This window comes from Globicephala melas, chromosome 14 (assembly GCF_963455315.2).
Source record: "Globicephala melas chromosome 14, mGloMel1.2, whole genome shotgun sequence".
Taxonomy (NCBI): Eukaryota; Metazoa; Chordata; class Mammalia; order Artiodactyla; family Delphinidae; genus Globicephala; species Globicephala melas.
The window spans coordinates 11,444,999-11,466,153 of record NC_083327.1 but is presented as its reverse complement, the minus strand read 5'-3'; the positions used below and the strand labels follow the sequence as shown (position 1 = coordinate 11,466,153).

Here is a 21,155-nt window from a genome sequence, read left to right as displayed (position 1 = left end):
TCTTTTCCAGTATGCATAATCTTCTGGTTGTAGGTCATGGGGCATCTGATCTTCATCCAAAGATAGATTACTCTGATAAGCTTCAGAAACAAACTTCACAGTAATGCAACATAGAAACAAGGAGTTTATTGGTAGCAAGTTATTTATTGGTAGTAAATATAAAAAACCCTCGAAGACCTAGAATTTAATGTCCACTGAAACATAATTTTTTTCTCTCTAAAATTATCGTTATTTCTATCAAACGTAGCCAAATTAAGACTAATTTATTTGCAAAATAAGTCTGGTTTCAATAAATTTGGCCTAATTATTTACACAAGTGCAATTGATCACATAGGCTCTTTTAAGTTGGCTGTGCTGGAAATTTTTATAAGGAATCTCAAATTAAACTTTTAAAAGGCATCAAGGCCGGGAAATCCATGTCAAGGGCTTGCCATCAGATTCTGCGTGCAACATCTATAAACTCCAGTGTATTCCTCTCTTCTCAAGGTCCCCAAAATATCTCGAGATTCCTGCACCTGCCAGGAGGTGGCCTTTCTTATCCACCTGATAAGGCTGCTGGGAACCTAAAAGTCTCCAATTTCTGGAGGTAGAGAGAAAAGATAAATGTTACAATTCTACTTATAAAGGTATAATTTACCAAATTGCTATGTTATAATTATAGCTTGAGGGGAAGGGTTTCCTTATATCTGGAAAACAGATTAAACACCAGTAATATTTCAGATAAAAAAACAAAAAAAATTATAACCATATTCATCAGCTCCCTCAGTCTTATGTAAGTAATCCCTGATCTTAATATTCTGTTAAGAGTTTTATGAAGCCATCAGCTTTTCCATTAGAATTGTTTAATTTCTTACCCAGTTCAGCAGTATGATCTAAAAGTTATCAGAAGCCTGTATTTGTCAAAAAGTCCTTTATATGAATCTTCTTGAAGACAAAGCATTTCTTTTGCAAAAGCATTAGAGTACATCAATAACTATCTATAAATGACAAAAGACTTAAAAAGGCAAGGTTAAAGATCTGATTACAATGCAGTTGACAAAGAAAGCTGGTTATTGTTGAGGCAAACAACATTTAGATAATAACTAGAATTATTACAGATAACATTTTACTAGGACGTAGTCAACTTTTAGAAATTTCATATAATCTCTAGGACATTCATAATAATGACATTTACCCATACAATATAACCTAAGAAGGTTTATTAGCACTCATTGGACAATGTTTGTCATGTAATTTAACATACCAAATAAGTCCAATTAGTTTAATATCATTCCTTGGTAAGGAGAGAAAACAATTCTCTTGAGATGTTCCAGGGGCCCTTTAGAAAGCATCAAAGGTAGCTAGAGGTCAAACAAATTTCAATTAGAATTTGATCTTTGGGAAGTTTCAAAAATATCAAAAAGGTTTCAAAACACTTAGTCAAATAAGATCACAGGTCATTGTGGATCAATACTTATTCGCTTAACCAAAGTAACAATAAAAGATTTCAAAAGCTAATAAAGTTATAACACATAACTTAAAAGGTAAAGAAACTTTACAATCTGCTATCAATCTGTCATCTCATTTACATTCGATTTACTTAAAAGGTTCATCATTCAAGTTATTTTTCTTGTTGACAAATATTGTAACAGGAATACTAAGATCTTATTTGACTTCTGGTAAACCTAGCTAGGTACAATAAAAGTATTATACTTAATGTTGATGACTCTAAAGACATGTCTGTATTAATTAAACTGACAACTTAAACTTGTTTTCATGCATTAATCATTAATCTTAGATATTGTGATCTTGAAGTTCATTTGGGTTAGTTTATTTTTTAATATTTATGAGTATATAAGCACTTAATTTTCTTCAAGCCAATTAAATAGAGCTCTTTTACAAATTAATTCTGGCAATACTACACATCTACAACACACATACACAGATAATGATGTGCAGGTGAAAAAGAGTTAGGTGGGTAAAGCAGCTACTATGATGGCAGAGCACAGGAGACGGAAAGGAACTGGAAGGATATCAAGGAATCTAGAAAAGTCATTTCATCTACTTGGACCTCATCTGAAAAGGTAAGTTTTAGATTAAAAATCTAAGGACGTTTTCAGTTCTACAAGCGTTGCCAAACCTCCCGAATTCAGACTTGGGCATCCGACGTGCAGCCAAAACCAACCACTGAGACACTGGTGTGTGTGGATAGAGGAAGGTTTATTCCATTTAGCCGAAGTGGGAAGACTAGAGAGCAAGACCTCTCAGCTCCATCTTAACAAAGAAGCTAAAGTGGGGAGTTTTATGCAGTTAGGGGGCAAGAGAGAGGAGGCTTCAGGGAACTGACGGGGAAATCTTTCTTCAGTCTCAGAAAACACCTGGTGCAGCCAGACTTCTGGGCGGCAGCAGCTGGTCATACCTTCCTTAAGGTCATTCATTTCTTCTGCAACACAAACTCATAAATTCTCCTTGTGACCCTGGAGTTATCTCCTCCTGCCTGACCAAGAAATAGTACTTCAGCATCTAAAAATTATACCGTGAGAACAAGTGGTGCTGGGCAGGGACCAGGCGGTCAACATGTGTGAGCCAACAAGGCCTCATCAGAATTTAAATTGTTTGATTCCAGTTGCTAAAATGTTAAAGGGTACTAAAATCACAAGGGGCCCGGACACACAGGTCTATATTTCAGTCAACATGGACTTTTTATAAGAAAAAAAGAGACAAGGAGTTAAATCATCTTTCCTATGAACAAACAGTACTAAAGAAAAAGGAAACAGGGCTTCCCTGGTGGCGCAGTGGTTGAGAGTCCGCCTGCCGATGCAGGGGACACGGGTTCGTGCCCCGGTCCGGGAAGATCCCACATGCCGCCGAGCGGCTGGGCCTGTGAGCCATGGCCGCTGGGCCTGCGCGTCCGGAGCCTGTGCTCCGCAACGGGAGAGGCCACGACAGTGAGAGGCCCACGTACCGCAAATAAATAAATAAATAAAAAGAAAAAAAAGAAAAAGTAAACAGTATATCAGAAAACATATATCATGATCACTCAGATCACTAGAACAACAATAAAAACCTGAAAGCAAAATAATTGACCATTCTCACAGAATGCTGGAACGGCAAACCACTTAAGGAACCATCACACGTAGTGGGTATAATGATGTAGGCAGAAATGGGGAGAGAAAACTTGCCGTATGCTTTATATTTTTGCATTATGCCTGATGTTGTTTATATACATTTACCAGTCAACGGAACTTAGCAAAACGCTTCTCCATTAACTTTGCTAGGTGAACGTTTTCCACTTGTGCCTGAGGTTGAAATTTACATAGGTCAAAACAACATACAGACATACTTATGTTACCAGTGCTGTGCTAAGAATTTGAGAGATGATGACATCACATAAGCAAGTGAGTTATCTGCCAGATAAAGAGTAGATTGACTCACCTCCTGAGACTTGAAGTCATTTTGAAAATACATTTAATTATAAATTATGAGGCCCAAACACTCTTTTAGTTCCCCTTCCCTTAGCTCACCTTCCAAAAGGAGTAACTATAGACAAAGCCTTAAAGAAAATAAATGTTGGGTACTTTTTTCAAATGATGTGACTTACTCTCTGCTCTGGATTTCAAAGATGCCAATTTAATGTGGGTTATATATAATCAAAAAATTTTTTTTACAAATGTATACTTATTGCAGAAATTTTGGAAAACACAAGATTGCAAAGTAGAGAATAAACATTCTTCAGTTGGTCACTGGAGGTTACCACTATTTACTTTTTAGTTGGGCTTTATACTACATACCTATGCTACTTTGGTATTATGATTTAGTCACTTTTCGTATCATGAGTATTTCCTTGGGTCATTAAATACTTGGTAGTTTTAAAGTGTCTGCACAGAATCTTATTTTATAATAATGCCATACTTTGTTGAGGTTTTTTGAATTATCCAAAGTAAAATAAAGAACTGGCTATTGAAAATTGGCAGTTTGTAGCAGTTGAATAATAATAATAACGGCTGGTTAGCCGTTAAGGTGGCGTGTTGCAGTGCAGAGTGCTCGGCTGTTTCCTGTTTTCTCCTGATTGCTCGTGTGTAAAGATGCCTTGTCGAGCAGAAACAAATGGCCGTCCAGTTTATTAAAATGCCTGACAGCTGCACTTCCAGTCACCTGGGCCTTGAATATAAATAACGGAGCATACAGCGAGCACATCTAGCGATGATAAATACACCTTTTATTTTTCTTCCTCTCCCCCCCCCCAAAATGGTAAATCTGATCATCTTCACATATGAACTTAAAATATGGAAAATGTTGAGGAAGCAAACAGATGGCTTGTAACTTTTTAGGTACTTATAATATGGTGTATCTTCCTGCTCATGAATATTCTGTACTATAACCATTGTTTCTGTAGTTTAATTAAAATGTTTTCCTGGTGTTAGCTTTAAAAAAAAAAAGTAAAATAAAGAGCTACAGCTTATTACAAAAGACTTCTTAACGACCTGAAAAGACATTTTTCCAAAGAAGACATACAGATGGCCAACTGGCACATGAAAAGATGTTCAACATTGTGAATCATCAGAGAAATGCATATCAAAACCACAATGAGCTATCACCTCACACCTGTCAGAATGGCTATCATCAAAAAGACCACAAATAACAAATGTTGGCAAGGATGTGGAGAAAAGGGAAGCTTCCTGCACTGTTAGTGGAAACATAAACTGGTGCATCCACGGTGGAAAACAGCATGGAGGTTTCTCAAAAAATTAAAAACAGATATACGATATGACCCAACAATTCCACTCCTGGGTATATATCTCCCCAAAATGAAAACACTAATTTGAAAAGATACATGCACCCCTGATGTGCATAGCAGCGTTATTTACAATTATGTACCAAGCTGTAGACACAACCTAAGTATCCATCAACACATGAATGGATAAAGAAGAGGTGGTATATATAAAATGGAATACTACTCAGCCATAAAAAAGAATGGAATTTTACCATTTACAACAACATGGATGGACTTGTGGAGGGTATGTTGCTAATTAAAATAAGTCAGACAAAGACAATACTGCGTAATATTGCTTATATGTTGAACTTAAACGATAAAACAAACTAGTGAATATAACAAAAAGAAACAGACGCACAGATCGCATAGAAAACAAACTAGTTTGTTACCAGTGGGGAGAGGGAAAGGGGGACGGGCAAGGTAGGGATATGGGATTAAAAGGTACAAACTACTATGTATAAATAAGCTACAAGGTTACACTGTACAGCACAGGGAATATAACCAATATTTTATAACTATAAATGGAGCTTAACCTTTAAAACTGTGATTCACTATGTTGTACACTCGAAACTTATATATCGCAAATAAAGAAAAAAAGACTTCTTAAATCAATGTGCAAAAGATAAACGTGGACTCAGAAAAGACGGTACAAAGTAACTTGGAGACTATTAATGGCGGAAAAACAAGCGAGAACAGCTCAATCTCAGCCAAGATAACAGGGTTAACCAAGTCAGATGATTTATTCTTGAGGACAAAAGGGTCACCCATAATGCATCTCACTTAATATTTACATTTGTTCCTTGTGTGGAGATTTATTTTTTGAATTAGAAAAAGTCGTGGTTTTACAACTCAAGCAAATACTGCCGATCCCACGAGCCTCTGGCTCTCATGCTGTGGCCTTTTCAATGCTCCGATCCCCTTCCGAAAGGGCTTCGAGGTGAAACAAAAAGCTGTCTGGCACCGGAGCCACCCGCTCCTGGGCTAACGGGTGTGGCCCGGGTCGGCCGGGTCTGACCCGCCACCCGGAACGGCAGTCGCCACGATACCAAAGAAGCCGGCAGGTGTGTGCGAACCGAAGCTTCCGCGAGCGGAGCGAAGACGCGCCTGTGGCGCAATGGCCGAGGCCTCTTCGACCCACCCAGCCGGGGCCTCGCAGGCGCCAACGCAGCTTCACGCTCTGGGGACAGAGGCCCTCATTTCGTCGTCACAGGGCCAAGGATCAGCGGGCTTCCGCCTTCTCCCCCCCCCTTCTACCCTCCTCCCTTTTCCCCTCCCCTCGTCCCTCAGGCCTCTCCTTCCTTCCTCTCTCCCTCCCTCTGGCGTGCCCAGCCGAGTCCCGCTTCCGGTCGGCGGCTGTCTGCGGAAGGGTGTCCCGCCTCTTCCGCCTTTACAGCCGAGGTGGCGGCGGCGGCGGCGGCGGCGGCGGCGCCTGCGCGTCTTCTGTCGGGGTCAGCAGGCGGGTCAGCTGGCGGGTCAGCTGGGCGGTCCACCTGCGCGTCGCGGAGCCGCGCCCGGGGGGGTCGATGGCGATGAACTACAACGCGAAGGATGAAGTGGATGGTGGGCCCCCGTGTGCTCCCGGGGGCACCGCTAAGAACCGGAGACCGGATAACACGGCCTTCAAACAGCAACGGCTGCCGGCTTGGCAGCCCATTCTTACCGCCGGCACGGTGCTCCCCACCTTCTTCATCATCGGCCTCATCTTCATCCCCATTGGCATCGGCATCTTCGTCACCTCCAACAACATCCGCGAGATCGAGGTGAGCGGACGGGAGGCAGCGGCGGTGGGAGTTGGCGCCGCCGGGGAGCGAGGTCCCCCCGCCGACCCCACTCCTTCCTCGGGTCCCGGGGCTTGACAGGCGGGCCCCGCCCTCCCCCACCTTCTCTCTTCCTCAGTTTCCACTTTCTCTTCCTACGGGTTTTCTGAATTTGCAGTTTTGCCCGCCCTTCCTCTGGCTGTTTACCGGGTTAGAGAGGGAATGAATGTTTAATGCAGAGTGTGGGTCGGGGGAAGAGCGCCCCTTTCCTGGGCGGTGTGTGTGGTTTTAACCTCCAACGGTGGTGGAAAAAAGAAGCAAAGAAAAAGAGAAGTGGAAAGAAGTTATGTGGAGATAAAACGCCAGGAGAGTTGACACGGCCAGAGTGTCATTACCTGTGTGGGGATTATCCCGGGACACGGAGATTAACACCTTGGCCATTGTTGGGGGAAAGACCCAGAGTCTTAGAGGCATTGATGATTTTTATGTCAAGAAGGTGTCATGTTACCAGATCACATATTAGGACGTGTGACCGAGGTGTGTACAGTACCTTTTGAGTTAATAGATGCTTTTAGTTATAGGGCATGAGGTAAAAGGTAACCTGAAACTTCAATTCCGGTTTTGCCTTTAGGCTACGTTGATTAATAACCATGCCCTACATTCGCCCTAGTTTTTTTTTTTCCCCAAACTTAAAACAAAAAAAAAGAAGAAAAAGAGTCAACGACCGTAACACAGAGAATAATTTGTGAATTGTCTACTGAACATTTTACTTTTATAAGACGTGTTAGAGAAACTTGGGGAAGCATCTTGACTTTTGTCAGAGAAACAATCAGTATCTTTATCCATCTGCAGTGGTGAACATAGGTTGATACAGGTTGTAAATACTTTGTGTAGATGTCCAATATTAAACATCTGCTCATCCACTTTTCTTGAATATCTGAGAAATATTTTTATCTGTTCGAAAGGGGAGGAGCTGGTACAATGTTCTCTTGATTGCTTCTGTTCTATCAGATTGTGTCATTTTTTTCCCCTCTAATTTTATTAAATACTTAAAAATTATGCATACTTTTTAATAGGGCTTTCAGAGCAATTTTATTTCAGCTACAGAAATAGGCATACTTTCCAGTTTAATTCACAGTGTTACCTGTAAAAGCAAAATCGTTATATTTTTTAATTGTACAGTGCTCATTTCTGTGTTAATAATAGTAATAAGAATTGTACAATATCTATAGCCTAGTTTTTAAATCTTTTACTAAAAACTCATTTTCAGTTTAATAACTAAAGAAAGTAACACGGTATTTATTTTTCAGCATAAAGTTTTGTTTTATCATTTTTATCTCCTAGTAGTCCTTCAAATGTAGTACTTCTTGTTCTCCCAACTGTACGAGGACCACACATATCAGGATGTGAGCGAAGTGGTGTAATACAAGGACCATGGGCTCTAGGCAGGAGTCAGGCAGAGCTGGGTTTAAATTCCAGCTCAGCCACTAACCAGCTCAGTTTATTGGAAAACATAATCTCTCTGAGCCTCCGTTTCCTCACCTGTAAAATCGGTAAATAATGCCTATCTTGTGAAATGTGAGAATTAGAAACAATATAGATAATATTCCTGGCACTAAGTTTGTACAATAGTTACTGTTATTGTGATGACCCCGAATCAGGAGATGAGAAATGGAGTCAGAGGGGTTGGTATTTGCTAGTAAGCTAGAAGAGTATTGTAAAATTGAGACAGAAACCAAACCCAGATGTCTTGATTTTCAGTCTTAAGCTTTCACGCTACACTAGGACCCTTACTGCAATGTTAGTAGTTAAGTAGAAGAAAATTTAACATTAGAAATTTCATCATCTTATTTAAACTTCTTAGGTTTTTTTTTTTTTTAAGATTTTTCTAATGTGGACCATTTTTAAAGTCTCCATTGAGTTTGTTACTATATTGCTTCTGTTTTCCATTTTGGTTTTTTGGCCACGAGGCATGTGGGATCTTAACTCCTCCACTAGGTATTGAACCCGCACCCCCTGCATAAGAAGGTAAAGTCTTAACCACTGGACTGCCAGGGAAGTCCTTGAAACTTCTTAGGATATTAAGATGAAAGTAGCGATAGTTTGGAATTTTATATGATGAGTATTTACTAAATTATCAGAACTCACCTATAGATATTTACTATACTATGAAGATAAATGTTTACTTTCTTTAACACTTTCGGATTCTGAAATAAAATACAGTTCTTCACACCAAGTAGTTGGTGAAATGGAAATTTCTTTTTAAAAAAACATTTTTTAAATTAATTTTTATTGGAGTATAGTTGCTTTACAGTGTTGTATTAGTTTCTGCTGTACAGCAAAGTGAATCAGCTATACGTATACATATATCCCCTCTTTTTTGGATTTCCTTCCCATTTAGGTCACCACAGAGCACTGAGTAGGAAATATCTTAAATAGTTCTCATGTATATAATTCTGATTTCAAGTTGCCTGAAGAGTCTTCTGCAGCTTGATCTAGTTAGAAGGGCACTAAAGTTAAGAGTCAAGGCATCAGAGTTGAAGTCCCAACTTTTACTCCCTAGTTTGTGATCTTAGGCATATTTCTGAGTCTCGATTTTCATTTTACTTGAAGAGCCAAAAGATTCAGACTAGGTGGTCTCTAAGAGGCTGTTCAACTCTAATATTCTGTGACTTCCAACTTTAATGTGATTTAAAGAAAAATGCTGCATATTCAAATTGTATCACCTTTGGAACCAGAGGAAATGAAAATTAGGAATGATTAGGAATTTTGTACCAATGCTCACATACAGTTATGCAAATAGAATAAATTTTTAAAAATTTGTTGATTATGTGGAGAATTGGTTCAGAGTTGGGTGTGGAGTTATTAGAAAAACCTAGGGAGCTTTCCCAAAACACACACGCGTGTTTCCGACTGCTGTCCACCCTTTGTCAGCCACTAGTTTAGTAATAAAATATGTTGAGGGTTATTAAAAGTAAATGTGTAACGAGAAGTTCTTGGCAACATTCACTTCCATACTGTAAGTTGCTCACAGCTCTTTGCCTCATTATTGAAAATTTTAAGAACTTGTATTGTTGTATTATCAGTACATCAAATTACTAGGCCAAAGGAGACTTTCCCAATCAGAATGCTTTTTTTTTTAAAATTTATTATTTATTTGTTTTTATTTTTGGCTGTGTTGGGTCTTTGTTCTGTGCGCGGGCTTTCTCTAGTTGCAGCGAGTGGTGTGCGGGCTTCTCATTGTCGTGGCTTCTCTTGTTGCAGAGCACAGGCTGTAGAGCACAGGCTCAGTAGTTGTGGCGCACGGGCTTAGTTGCTCCGCGGCATGTGGGAATCTTCCCGGGCCAGGGATCAAACCCATGTCCCCTGCATTGGCAGGCAGAGTCCCACCCACTGCGCCACCAGGGAGGAAGCCCCCAGAATGCTTTTGTAATATAGCTTGAAGTGCTAAGATCAGAAATCCAGACTTTTTAGGTAGAGAAATCAGAGGGTCTTCATCCTTTTCCCAGAAATTTTATACTAAAAAATTACTACTCTTGTAAAGCATGTTGGACTCTCCTAAAAAGGGAGTAAAAAAGGTATTTAAAAATTTTAATGCTTATATTTGGAAGAATATCTCCTCCCCCCATTAGGTGTATATATCTCGTTTAGTTGGTTTTTAGATTTTCCATAATCTAATAAAGTTATTAGAAAACAAAAGTTAATTTTATCATTCATAAGAAAATATTTAATATCTCGTTAAGACTAAGACTTAATATCTTCATTTATTATTAGCAGCAAGGAATGAATATTTTCTGTAATTTGGCAATTGTAGGAGTCAGGCACTTCTTTCTACCATATAGGTAGTGTTTTTCTAGTTGAGGGCCCTTGTTGGTGAGGCAGAGATATTAATTGAATGGGGCTAACTTGAAACAGGTAGGAGATATTCTTAATTTTTGCAATTTCACACATTTATCTGTGTGAAGTTATATAGTTGTAAATGTTTTTTTAAATTAACTTATTTTTGGCTGCATTGGGTCTTCGTTGCTGCGTGCGGGCTTTCTCTAGTTGCAGCTAGCGGGGGCTATTCTGCTGCGGTGCGCGGGCTTCTCTTGTTGCAGAGCATGGGCTCTAGGCACGTGGGCTCTGTAGTTGTGGCACGTGGGCTCAATAGTTGTGGCTCGCGGGCTCTAGAGCTCAGGCTCAGTAGTTGTGGCGCACGGGCTTAGTTGCTCTGCGGCATGTGGGATCTTCCCGGACCAGGCCTCGAACCTGTGTCCCCTGCATTGTCAGGTGGATTCTTAACCACTGCACCACCTATATAGGAAGTCCTATATAGCTGTAAATTAATGGTTAGGATCAGATGAGGACGTTATTCTGAGTGATATTCAGTATAAACTTAAAACTAAACATTTACTTCAAATTAATATTGCCAAAGTGTTCAACATACATTTTCGTCAAATTTTAGTGGATTAGGCACTAAAAATTAGGCAAGTGTAAAGATTTTAATAGTCAAATGAATTGCAGTTGCTTAGAAGTTGACTTAGAAGCTGACTCTTGGAAATTAAGAGGTTTGTGGTGTTAGTGTTATCATTTGTTTCTCACGTAACTTTAGTACTTAGGGCAAGGCACGGCAAAGTAAGTATGGCTAGCCAGACCATTTTTGTGAAGCCCAGGAACTGAGAATGGTTTTACAGATGAACGTTTGCTATTGAGTTTGATGATAGGGAACACTAACTTTGAACTCCGATAATGCGAAATGTTACCCCCCCAAAAGAATTTTATTCTTACTAGTAGACCTGTGTTACCAGAAAATTGTACACAATTGTTATTATATGTTGAATTTCGTCAATAAAAGTGTGTGCAAATTTGTTTTCTCTCTGTTATATAAGAACCTACAAATATCCTCTTGGTTTGCAAAGCCTAAAATATTTACTTTCTGGCTCCTTACAGAAAAGACATTCCTACCCTTGACTTAGAGTTTTAAAGAGACATACTGGCAAATTTAGCAGTTGTTACAAAAATAGCAGTGTTTAACTTATACATTCTGATCCTCAATAATCTTTTCAAGGTAAGTGTAGAGATTACTGGTAATTGCTTGTGTTCTACCTTCTTTGTACAAATAGATGTAGAATACCTTAGCTGAATTTACCATTAACCTTGGCGCAGGTAATATTCTTCATTTCTTTGTCACAGTCAGATAAAGTTGAAGGAACTAAAGAAAATTGTTTTTGAAATTTTTAATGACCTCTGTCTTCATTAGAGCCTCTAGAAAGGACAAATAATTCTTTTTTATTTTTATCTTTTATTTTTTAATTTTTATCTTTTAAAGATAAATTCTTTAGTGTGGAATCAGTTCAAAGGGGTACTTAAAAATGCCATTTTTAATTTAATCTAATTAATACTTAAAATGATTTACCTTATTACTCAGCATTTTGTCGAGTGACTTGTTTAGATATTATATTGATTTCCTTTAAGACAGATTTACATTCAAAAATGGAAGTTCTCCAGTTCTTATGCAGGGTAAAAATGGCATGTCCTTCAGATTCCTCCTTTCCCACCGCATTAAATTCAGTCAGTTTCTTAAGAACGGGATGTATTTTTAGAATTACTAAGAAGAATTGCCAGTTCGATTTAGGAGAGCAGTTACAATGGTAGCAGAACAAAGTTGGGAAATATGATAACTCTTAAACTAATCCAGTCATCTCCATCTGTTGTTCTGTTTTGCCTCTGGCTCTTTGTGTTTTGAATTTAAGCTATTGGCAGGTCTCCAGTTTATCATTGTATTCTGCACTGTGCCTTGTATGCTTTTGACATTTAACAGGCATTAATTTTTAAAAATAAGGGAACTGTAGTTCCTCTCCCACCTGGTAGCCTCTTTCTTTCTAGGATAAGTTATGAACTATTATCTTTAGTATAAGCTTTTTTTCCCTTCCTTTATTAAGGTTACAATTGACAAAAATTGTATTTATTTACAGTGTTCATTGTGATGGCTTGATATATGTGTATACTGTGAAATAATCACCGTAATAAAGCTAATTAACATGTCTATCACTTCCCATAGTTACTCTCTTATTAAAAAGACAAGAGATAACAAGCCTTGGTGAGGGTGTAGAGAACAGGGAACTCTTGTGCAATGTAAACTCGTACAGCCATTGTGGACCAGAGTATGGAGGTTGCTCAAAAAATTAAAATATAGAACTGTCATAAGATCTAGTACTTCCACTAGGTATATATTTAAAGGAAACCAAATCAGTATCTCGAAGAGATATCTGCACTCCCACGTTCACAAACTTTGTTTTTATACCCAAATGGATTTTATTACAGTCTGGACATTAGGCCAGGCTGCCCTTGAATTTTAGCTCATGGAGGATATAGTGGTCTTTTGATGGTAAAAACTCACAGACTGAGTTAAATTTATCAAGAGTTTTAATCAACATTGAGCATTTTCTGTATGTAAAGTGCTGCTCTGGGCATAGTGGGCGACAGAAAAAAGTTTGTGGACAGGGCCTCTTTTTTTTTTCCTTCCCCCTCAAACAGAGAACCCTTCTTAAGGTACCTGAACCTGGAATCTTTTGGGGGGAGTTGAAACATACATATTAAAGGAAAACCAAGCATTGCTAGATGAGTGGCACAGACAGAAGGAATATGCCTTAGTGGTCCAAAAGAAGACAATATTACATCTGTCTCTAATAACCATGGAAAACTTTGTGGCGGAAGTGGGCTTTGAGCTGGAATTGAAGGATAAATAGCACTTCTAAGGAGGAGGTTGGATGCATTCCAAGAAAGGAGATTTATATGAACAAGATTGTAGTGGCAGGAAATCAAAAGGTGTCTAGAGAAAGTAGGAGTAAGGGTAAATAAGCTGGTGCCATGTTGTGGATAGACTGGGTATTTGATGATGATGAAACCGCCTAACTTAGACTGGGACCTGAACCCACGCGCCGGAACTCGAGCCCAGCCAAAACCCAGACTGGGACTTGAACCCATGGTCTTTTAACTGAGATCACACACCTGGTCTCAGGACTTGGGAGCGGGCTTGGGAGAAGCACACTCCACAGACAGAGTGGGTAATTTATTTCATAGGCTACTGAGTCGGAGGAATATTCCAGCTATTTTGGGGAGGGAGTGGGAATTTCTAGGAATTGGGCCACTGCCCACTTTTTGACCTTTATGGTCGGCCTTGGAACTGTCCTGGCGCCTGTGGGTGTGTCATTTAGCTTGCTGATGTGTAACAGTAAGTGTATACTGAGGCTCAAGGTCTAGTGGAAGTCGACTTGTCCGCCATCTTGGATCTATTTGGTTCTAAATAAGTTTATGTTGTGTCCTTGGACTATATCATTCTTGTAAAGGTTGTGCCCTACCCCCTTCCCTCCTGTTTCAGTGAAATGATGGTGTCCACTGTAGAACGGTTGCAGTGAAGAGCAGTTAGATTTAGGAAGTGTTATGAAAGTAGAGCTAATAGAATTTTCTCATGTAGTGGATGTGTCGGGTGTGAGAGAAATTGTAGAATCAAAGATAACTCTAAGATATTTTGGCCTGCATTGGAAGGATGGAATTGTAATTTTGTAACCGAGCAAGGGCTTGTGTGCCTGGTTGCAGAAAGACAAACTCTGACAGCAAGCATTTGCAGCAAAGTGTAGGGGTTTATTTGCAGGGTGCCATGCAAGGGCGTGGGAGACAAGCCTCAGATCCACTCCAACTCGGTCTTTGAGTTAGGGATGTTTTAAAGGGGCAGAATGGTTTTGGGAATCAGGGTATCTTTGGTCTACAGTTCTCTGGCTAGGTGATCCATGGCTCGGGGGTCTGTAGGCTCACCTTGCCCTGGAGAAACAGCCTGAGTTTGTGTGTTAATGATGGTATCTACAACAAAAATTTTAGTACATTAAGGATGTTATCGACAACAGCAATCTTAGTCCTCTGACTCTGGATGATTAGTGTTCAGTTAGCACAGAATTGAGGTCAGAGGGGACAAAAAAGGGAACAAAGCTTTGGAGAGAGAGATTAATCATAAACTCAGTAAGGGAACATGGTTTTAGGGAAACTTGGCTTCAATTTATCAAGATGGGGAAGACTGTAGAAAAAGTTTTAGTGTGACAGTAGGGGGTTAGGGTGTGAGAAGCTGAGTAAAGAGTTCTGTTTTTAACTTGTTACGATGAGATGCCTTTTAAACATCCAAGTCGGAAATAATGAGTAGACAATTGAATATATGAGGCTAGAGTTTAGGGGGAAGGTTGAGACTGGGTTTAAGCATTGAGGATTCATCAGCGTAGATGATATACAAAGACATAAGATGGAATGAAGTCAAAAGAGTGATTATAGGTCAAAAAAAGTGAGAACATCCAAAGAAAGCCCTGAGTCACTCCAGTGCTTATAGAAGTTGGGGAGATGAGGAGGAACTAGCATGGAGACTGGAAAGGAGCAGCCAGTGAGGACTGAGGGCTGGCCTTTGGGTTTACAACATGAAAGGAGCAGTCTTGCAGTGAATGATGTCACTGTCCATGAGGGTGTTCAAGCCAGAAACTCTGGAAGTCTACCTAAGCTTATCATCCCATCTCTAGGCGTTAAGTTCTATAGGTTTTACTTTCTCTATATTTTTAAAATCTTTTTTCCCATTACCACTGCCTTTTTCTTAGTTTATGTTCTTAACATTTCTCATCTGGATTATTGCAGTAACATTCTTTTTTTTCTTTTTTCGTTCTAGTCTGGCATTTTCTTTAGTCTTTCTGCATGTCACTGCCAGAGTGATCTTTTAAACAGCCTAATCTGAATATTTCATTCTCTTGCTTAAAATTTCTTGTATGTCTCCCTGTAGCATTCAGGATAATGTTCAGAACCCTTAATGTGAAATGTAACTTTCTTCATGACAGGCTACTTTCTGTTTCTCTGGCCTCGTCTCCTACCACTCGCCTGCCCTTTGCTCTAACCATAGCAAACTGCTGTATTTTATGGGATGTGGCATGCTGCTAGATCTACCTGAAATGTCCTTCCTTTTCTTGTTCTACCATGGTTTTCAAATTACGTTCCTGTCAACACTATGGAAGGTTTTCCCTGATTTCTCCCCTTTCCATTTTCAAGGAAAATGATATATATACAATATGCAAGATCAAACATGTATAACTATGATATCCATCCATATCTGAAGGCAAACAAATTTGCTTATTGAACAGTAATTCACAACAGTAAAAATTTAGCAAACAAGTTTTTTGGCAAATGCTGCAAGCAGAAGAGGGATGATGATGATTTTAAAAATGGCAGATTTTTTTTTTTTTTGCAGTGCACGGGCCTCTCACTGCTGTGGCCTCTCCCGTTGCGGAGCACAGGCTCAGCGGCCATGGCTCACGGGCCCAGCCGCTCCGCGGCATGTGGGATCTTCCCAGACCGGGGCACGAACCCGTGTCCCCTGCATCGGCAGGCGGGCTCGCAACCACTGCGCCACCAGGGAAGCCCTGATTTTTTTGATGCTTATTTTAGAAGGAGGTACTGTTGTATACTTATTAGTTCTGAAAAGCTGGAAACCATAGACCAACCTCCAATTACATGGATTTGTAGTTTAATTTCTAAATTAATTAAAATATAAGAATGATTATGTGACATTTAATAACATTGTGCATCACTATGCTGAGTAAGTTGGCTATTGTTCTAAGCTCTCAAGTCTCACATTATATACAATTATATTTAACTTTGAAAAAGTTTTTGAAATTATTTGTTTTTCCTTGAGTTTTAAAACGATAGAATGTACTTTTTCTTCTCCCTTTTAAAAAACTGGCATGAAGTCTCAAAGCTTGATTTGTACTGGAAGAAGTGAGAGTCAAATTCAAGGATACTAAGCATATTGCTAAGGAAGAATTGACAGAACTTGGGTGCTAATTCCCAAGAGGATGCCAAGATTTTGAGCTTGGATGCTTGGGACAATGGTGGTACCATTTATAGGCATCAAAAGACCACAGTTGGGTGTGAGATTATGGGGTTCAGTGAATCATCACTGTTGATTTTTTTTTTAAGTAAAGTTTTTAGTGAAGCATAATGCCCCCCCTGGCCCCCTGCCCCAAATTAACAAGTCACATATGTCTGACTTAGTTTTGGAAAGATCACTGTGGATTTGAAATAGAGAGAGATGGTAAGAGTTTCAAGTGGGAGGGAAGAAATTCAACCAAATGAATACATCTAGGGATATAAAAATGGGACTGGGGGGTGAAACTAAGACCGGTGGTGATTTAGAGAGGAGAGTATAATGTATGAAATATGATATGAGGTAGCATGAGGTTATCGTCACAAAGTAGCACTGGAGACAAAGATAAAAGCCACTGATGTTTGAACATCAGTTACATGACTATACAAAGACAATGTTTTATATAGAAAAGACCATGTATTTCCTTAAAATAAAAGCCCTGCTTTACTCATATTAACTGCTTATCTGTTCCTTTGATCTACCCTGTTACATAGATTGGAGCATAATTAGCAAAGCCCTTTTCATCAGTTCTGTCCTAGGCAGTTTTTATAACTTGATACTTTTGTAAGAGTTTTAAGGGGTAAACTAAAACTTCAGGTTGGAATTTACTTTTTCGTTTGTGGAGATGCGTTAAATGCCAGATATAAAAACTTTGTGTATGGAACTTTATATTATAAAATTCTATTTCAGGTTCTAAAAGTTAAGATGGTGCTAGAATGACATCTACCTATCATAACAAAGTTGTTGTTTTTGATCTGTATTTTAGGTGAAAACTCTGAAGATTTGGTAGTACTGTTTAAAACGTCAGCATATTCATGAACGGGGCCAATTTTATTTTTAAAATATAATGTCTTTTAAATTGACTTCCATATTTCTAAATTATTGTATGGTGCATGTTATTCAGGATTAATGGGAGGCAGCAGTGCAGTCTAATGGAAAGAACAGCAACTTTGGAGCTAGCCAGACATGATTATATCACTGTCATGGATTGAATTGTGTCCCAGCAAAAGATGTGCTGAAATCTTAACTCCTAGTACCTGTGAATGTGACTTTATTTGGAAATAGAGTCATTGCAAATGTAATCAAGATGAGGTTATTCGGGTGGGCTCCTATCCAATATGACTGGTGTCCCTATAAGAAGAGACAGGCACAGAGGGAAGAAGATGTGAAGACAGGGATATAGGGAGAACTGTGTAACAGCAGAGACAGAGGTGGTGTGATGCAGCTGCAAACCAAGGAATGCCGGCTGCTGCCAGAAGCTAGCAGGAGGCAAGGACAGTTTCTCCCCAGAGTCTCAGAGGGAGAATAGCCCTGCTGACACCTTGAATTCAGACTTCTAGCCTCCAGAACTGCCAGAGAAGAAATTTCTCTTGTTCTAAGACACCCAGTTTGTGGTATTTTGTTTCACCAGCCCTAGGAAACTAATAATAGTCACATACTAGCTGATTGGCTTTGGGCAGTCATTTAACCTCTGAATCTCAATCTCTCTGTAAAAGATTAAAATAGTTCTGGTATGGAATAGACATTTGGGAAATAATAGCTAATTTTTTTATTGCTATTCTTTCTTCAAAGATAGTTTACATTTGTATATCACCTAATTCATTCATTTATCATTTCCACCTCTGAGCATGAGCCTTACTGATTGAATTAGAAGTAAACATCTTTTCTGTGGCTCCCACTCAGATTCTTTAACCTACAGAAACATGCTGCAGATTTCATGTGACCCATAGAATTTTATTAGGATATAAAGGATTGAGCATGTTCTATAGCTATCAGTTTAGAACTAAGCTTTTGATTTTTTAAAAGCTAATCTTCAAAAATAAAAGAGTGACTGAATTAAAAAAAAATTGAACTCTTAACTTTTAACAGGCTCTAAATAATTTAAGTATGTGTCAACTGAAGGAAAACCGATAACCTAAAAGCTGGGAGTTAAGTTTTGTTTGGGGATCTTACTGAGGACTACAGTCCAGGACACAGCCTCTCAGCTCTGAGAAACTGCTCCGAAGAGGTAAGGGAAGAGTCAGGATGTGCAGGAGTCTTTGCTGGACTAATCACAAAGAACAGGCATCCGAAGTTCATGATTTTAGTGCTTTTCTGTGTATGGGAAGATGCAAGAGTCTGGGCTCACTGAAATTATACCTTACATGTGCATCTTAACTATCTCGGGCCAGTATCTAAAACACAGAATGCTTCCTGTTTTTTTTCCATCCTGAATCTTCCCTCAGGGTGCACCTGTTGGTGGGCAGCTGCGATGTCTAATGACTTGACCCTTGTAGAGCTGGGATGGGGGCCACATTCCCTGTCCACATGTGTATGTTTATTTCTTTCCTCTACCCCCTTTATCTGATGAGCTTTTTTTTAAAAAAAATAATTAATTAGTTTATTTATTTTTGGCTGTGTTGGGTCTTCGTTTCTGCGCGAGGGCTTTCTCCAGTTGCGGCAGACGGGGGCCACTCTTCATCTCGGTGCGCAGGCCTCTCACTGTCGCGGCCTTTCTTGTTGCGGAGAACGGGTTCCAGACACGCAGGCTCAGTAGCTGTGGCTCACGGGCCCAGTTGCTCTGCGGCATGTGGGATCTTCCCAGACCAGGTCTCGAACCCGTGTCCCCTGCATTGGCAGGCAGATTCTCAACCACTGCGCCACCAGGGAAGCCCTGATGAGCATTTCTGAAGGGAATTTTTCTTATTTATGTATTACTAATTTAATAAAAAAGAAGCATTTAAAATACTTTTTAACATGTTCGGTACTCCACAACACCCTGCTGTCTTTTTGTGCCTCTTTTACTGTTCCTCTCACTCTCTCAGTCAATCAATGCCCACCTTCTTTCCCACTCAGGCCTGGGTTATACAAATTACCTTGTCTACAGTCATAGTAATCTCTGTGGAAAATTCAGTGCTGTCCCTCACGTTTGAGCTTTGAGTAGGAAGCAGTGTAACTTGCATTACTTCCTCTGAGGCAAGAACGTGCACCATGGCTCAGCCTTTACAGCCTTTTCTTTTTGCCCAAGATCTCTGAGTAGCAAAGCAGGGAAGTTGGCTGCTGTTGTGCCACACCAGTGGCATCAGCGTGACTTATAAAACTAAAGAATCTGCTCTAGGCCCCTCGGGCAAGGTTACCGTCTTGACCTTCCTATTCCCTCGCTCCTCTGCCTTGCCTGATGGTAACTGAACGAGCTTCCTGGTGGCTGCTGAGGTTACTGCACCTCGTGTGTGCAGCAGTGTTGGTGGAGGGTGCTATCTCCTGAAGCTTCTGATACTGTTGTTTCTAAGAATTCTACAACAGTACTGGGATGGCCTTTTCCACAGCTCTATCCCCATTTTGTCACCTGGACTGCAAAGCCACACTGCTCTAGCTTATAGTGGCTCGTCACAAACGCTACCCCTTTAGCTTCGACTCTGCAACCCTATTCCACTTTCCTGGTTTCTGAGACCTAGATTTTCCTTATTACTAGTAGCCAACTGTTTTATAAATGGACAGATCTTTAACTCAGAACTTTGTCCTAAATTCTTGTATCTTGGGTTTGTTCCTGTGCTAAGCCCTCAGTTAGAGATTGTCCCTCTTGGTACTGTCACCCTGTAGATAACATCCACTTGTCAGCCCTCGTGGAGAAATTTGCTAAATACTGGATTAAGTATGTGTTTCCATAGTACCTGTACTTCTTTTACCAAAACACCTGTTCCATCTTAGTGACCGTGTTCTGTATTAGACAGTGAGCTCCATGTGATTAGGTATTGGGATGAGTCCCTCTTGCCTGGAACACACAGACATTCAAGTAAATATTAAGTTAATAAGTGATTCTTTCCTGACAGGGTGTTCAGGAAGAAATCAAAGTCTCGTTATCTTAGACTTCTAAAAAAATCTGTTGTTAATATCAATACAAGTGTTTGATTATGTTAGCCTCCTCTGTCTCCATTTCCTTATTTCCTTTTTTAAATTTAAATTTTAAGTTTTTTGGCTGTGTTGGGTCTTCGTTGCTGCATGCGAGCTTTCTCTAGTTGCGGCGAGCAGGGGCTGCTTGCTCTCCATTGCGGTGTGCGGGCTTCTCATTGCGGTGGCTTCTCTTGTTGCGGAGCACGGGCTCTAGGCACGCGGGCTTCAGTAGTTGTGGCTCGTGGGTTCAGTTGCTCCACGGCATGTGGAATCTTCCTGGATCAGGGATCGAACCCGTGTCCCCTGTATCGGCAGGCGGATTTTAACCACTGCGCCACCAGGGTAGTCCCATTTCCTTATTTCCTGAAGGACATTTTTAACACTCGGGATTATTTAACTTTCAGAGGCTTTGTTGTCAGCAATATTAACCAACTCTGGGTAGCTTACAGGGGAAAGGGATTTATTGGAGGAGATTGGGTAGCTCTCACACAAAATAGATGGGAGGTCTAGAAGATCAGGTTTGGAGACAGGAGGGAAGGAAGGGAAGTTTGGAAGCAGAAACAGTGGCTCAGATGCCACAGCTGCTGTTGAGTTCCCTGTTCGACTTCTGCTGCCGCTGCTGAGCTCATCACACCCACTCCTCTCCGATTTATATGGAGATTCAGTTCTCTAGTCTCAATCAGGATTGATCGTATGTATGCTTTTGTCCTGGCTCCTGGGGTTAGGGAGAGGAAGGACTCATTTACTCCCTTGGCTTCTGAAGTGGAAGTTGGAGCCCGGCCTGCCTCCAAAACTCTCCACCAGGAGAATTCCCCAGGGCTTGGAAGTGTGTTTGGGTGCTGGG

General features: G+C 40.2%; 1 protein-coding gene across 1 annotated transcript in view; it reads left to right on the top strand.

Annotated features, from left to right (window-relative positions):
• The first annotated feature begins 6,152 nt into the window (after positions 1-6,152).
• The window catches only part of TMEM30A (transmembrane protein 30A), a 42,395-nt gene continuing 27,392 nt past the window's right edge, over positions 6,153-21,155 (top strand). Inside the window, exon 1 of the mRNA XM_030859319.2 lies at positions 6,153-6,513. Within this exon, the coding sequence (XP_030715179.1) occupies positions 6,277-6,513 (237 nt within the window). The 5' untranslated portion in view covers positions 6,153-6,276. The remainder of the gene's footprint in view (positions 6,514-21,155) is intronic.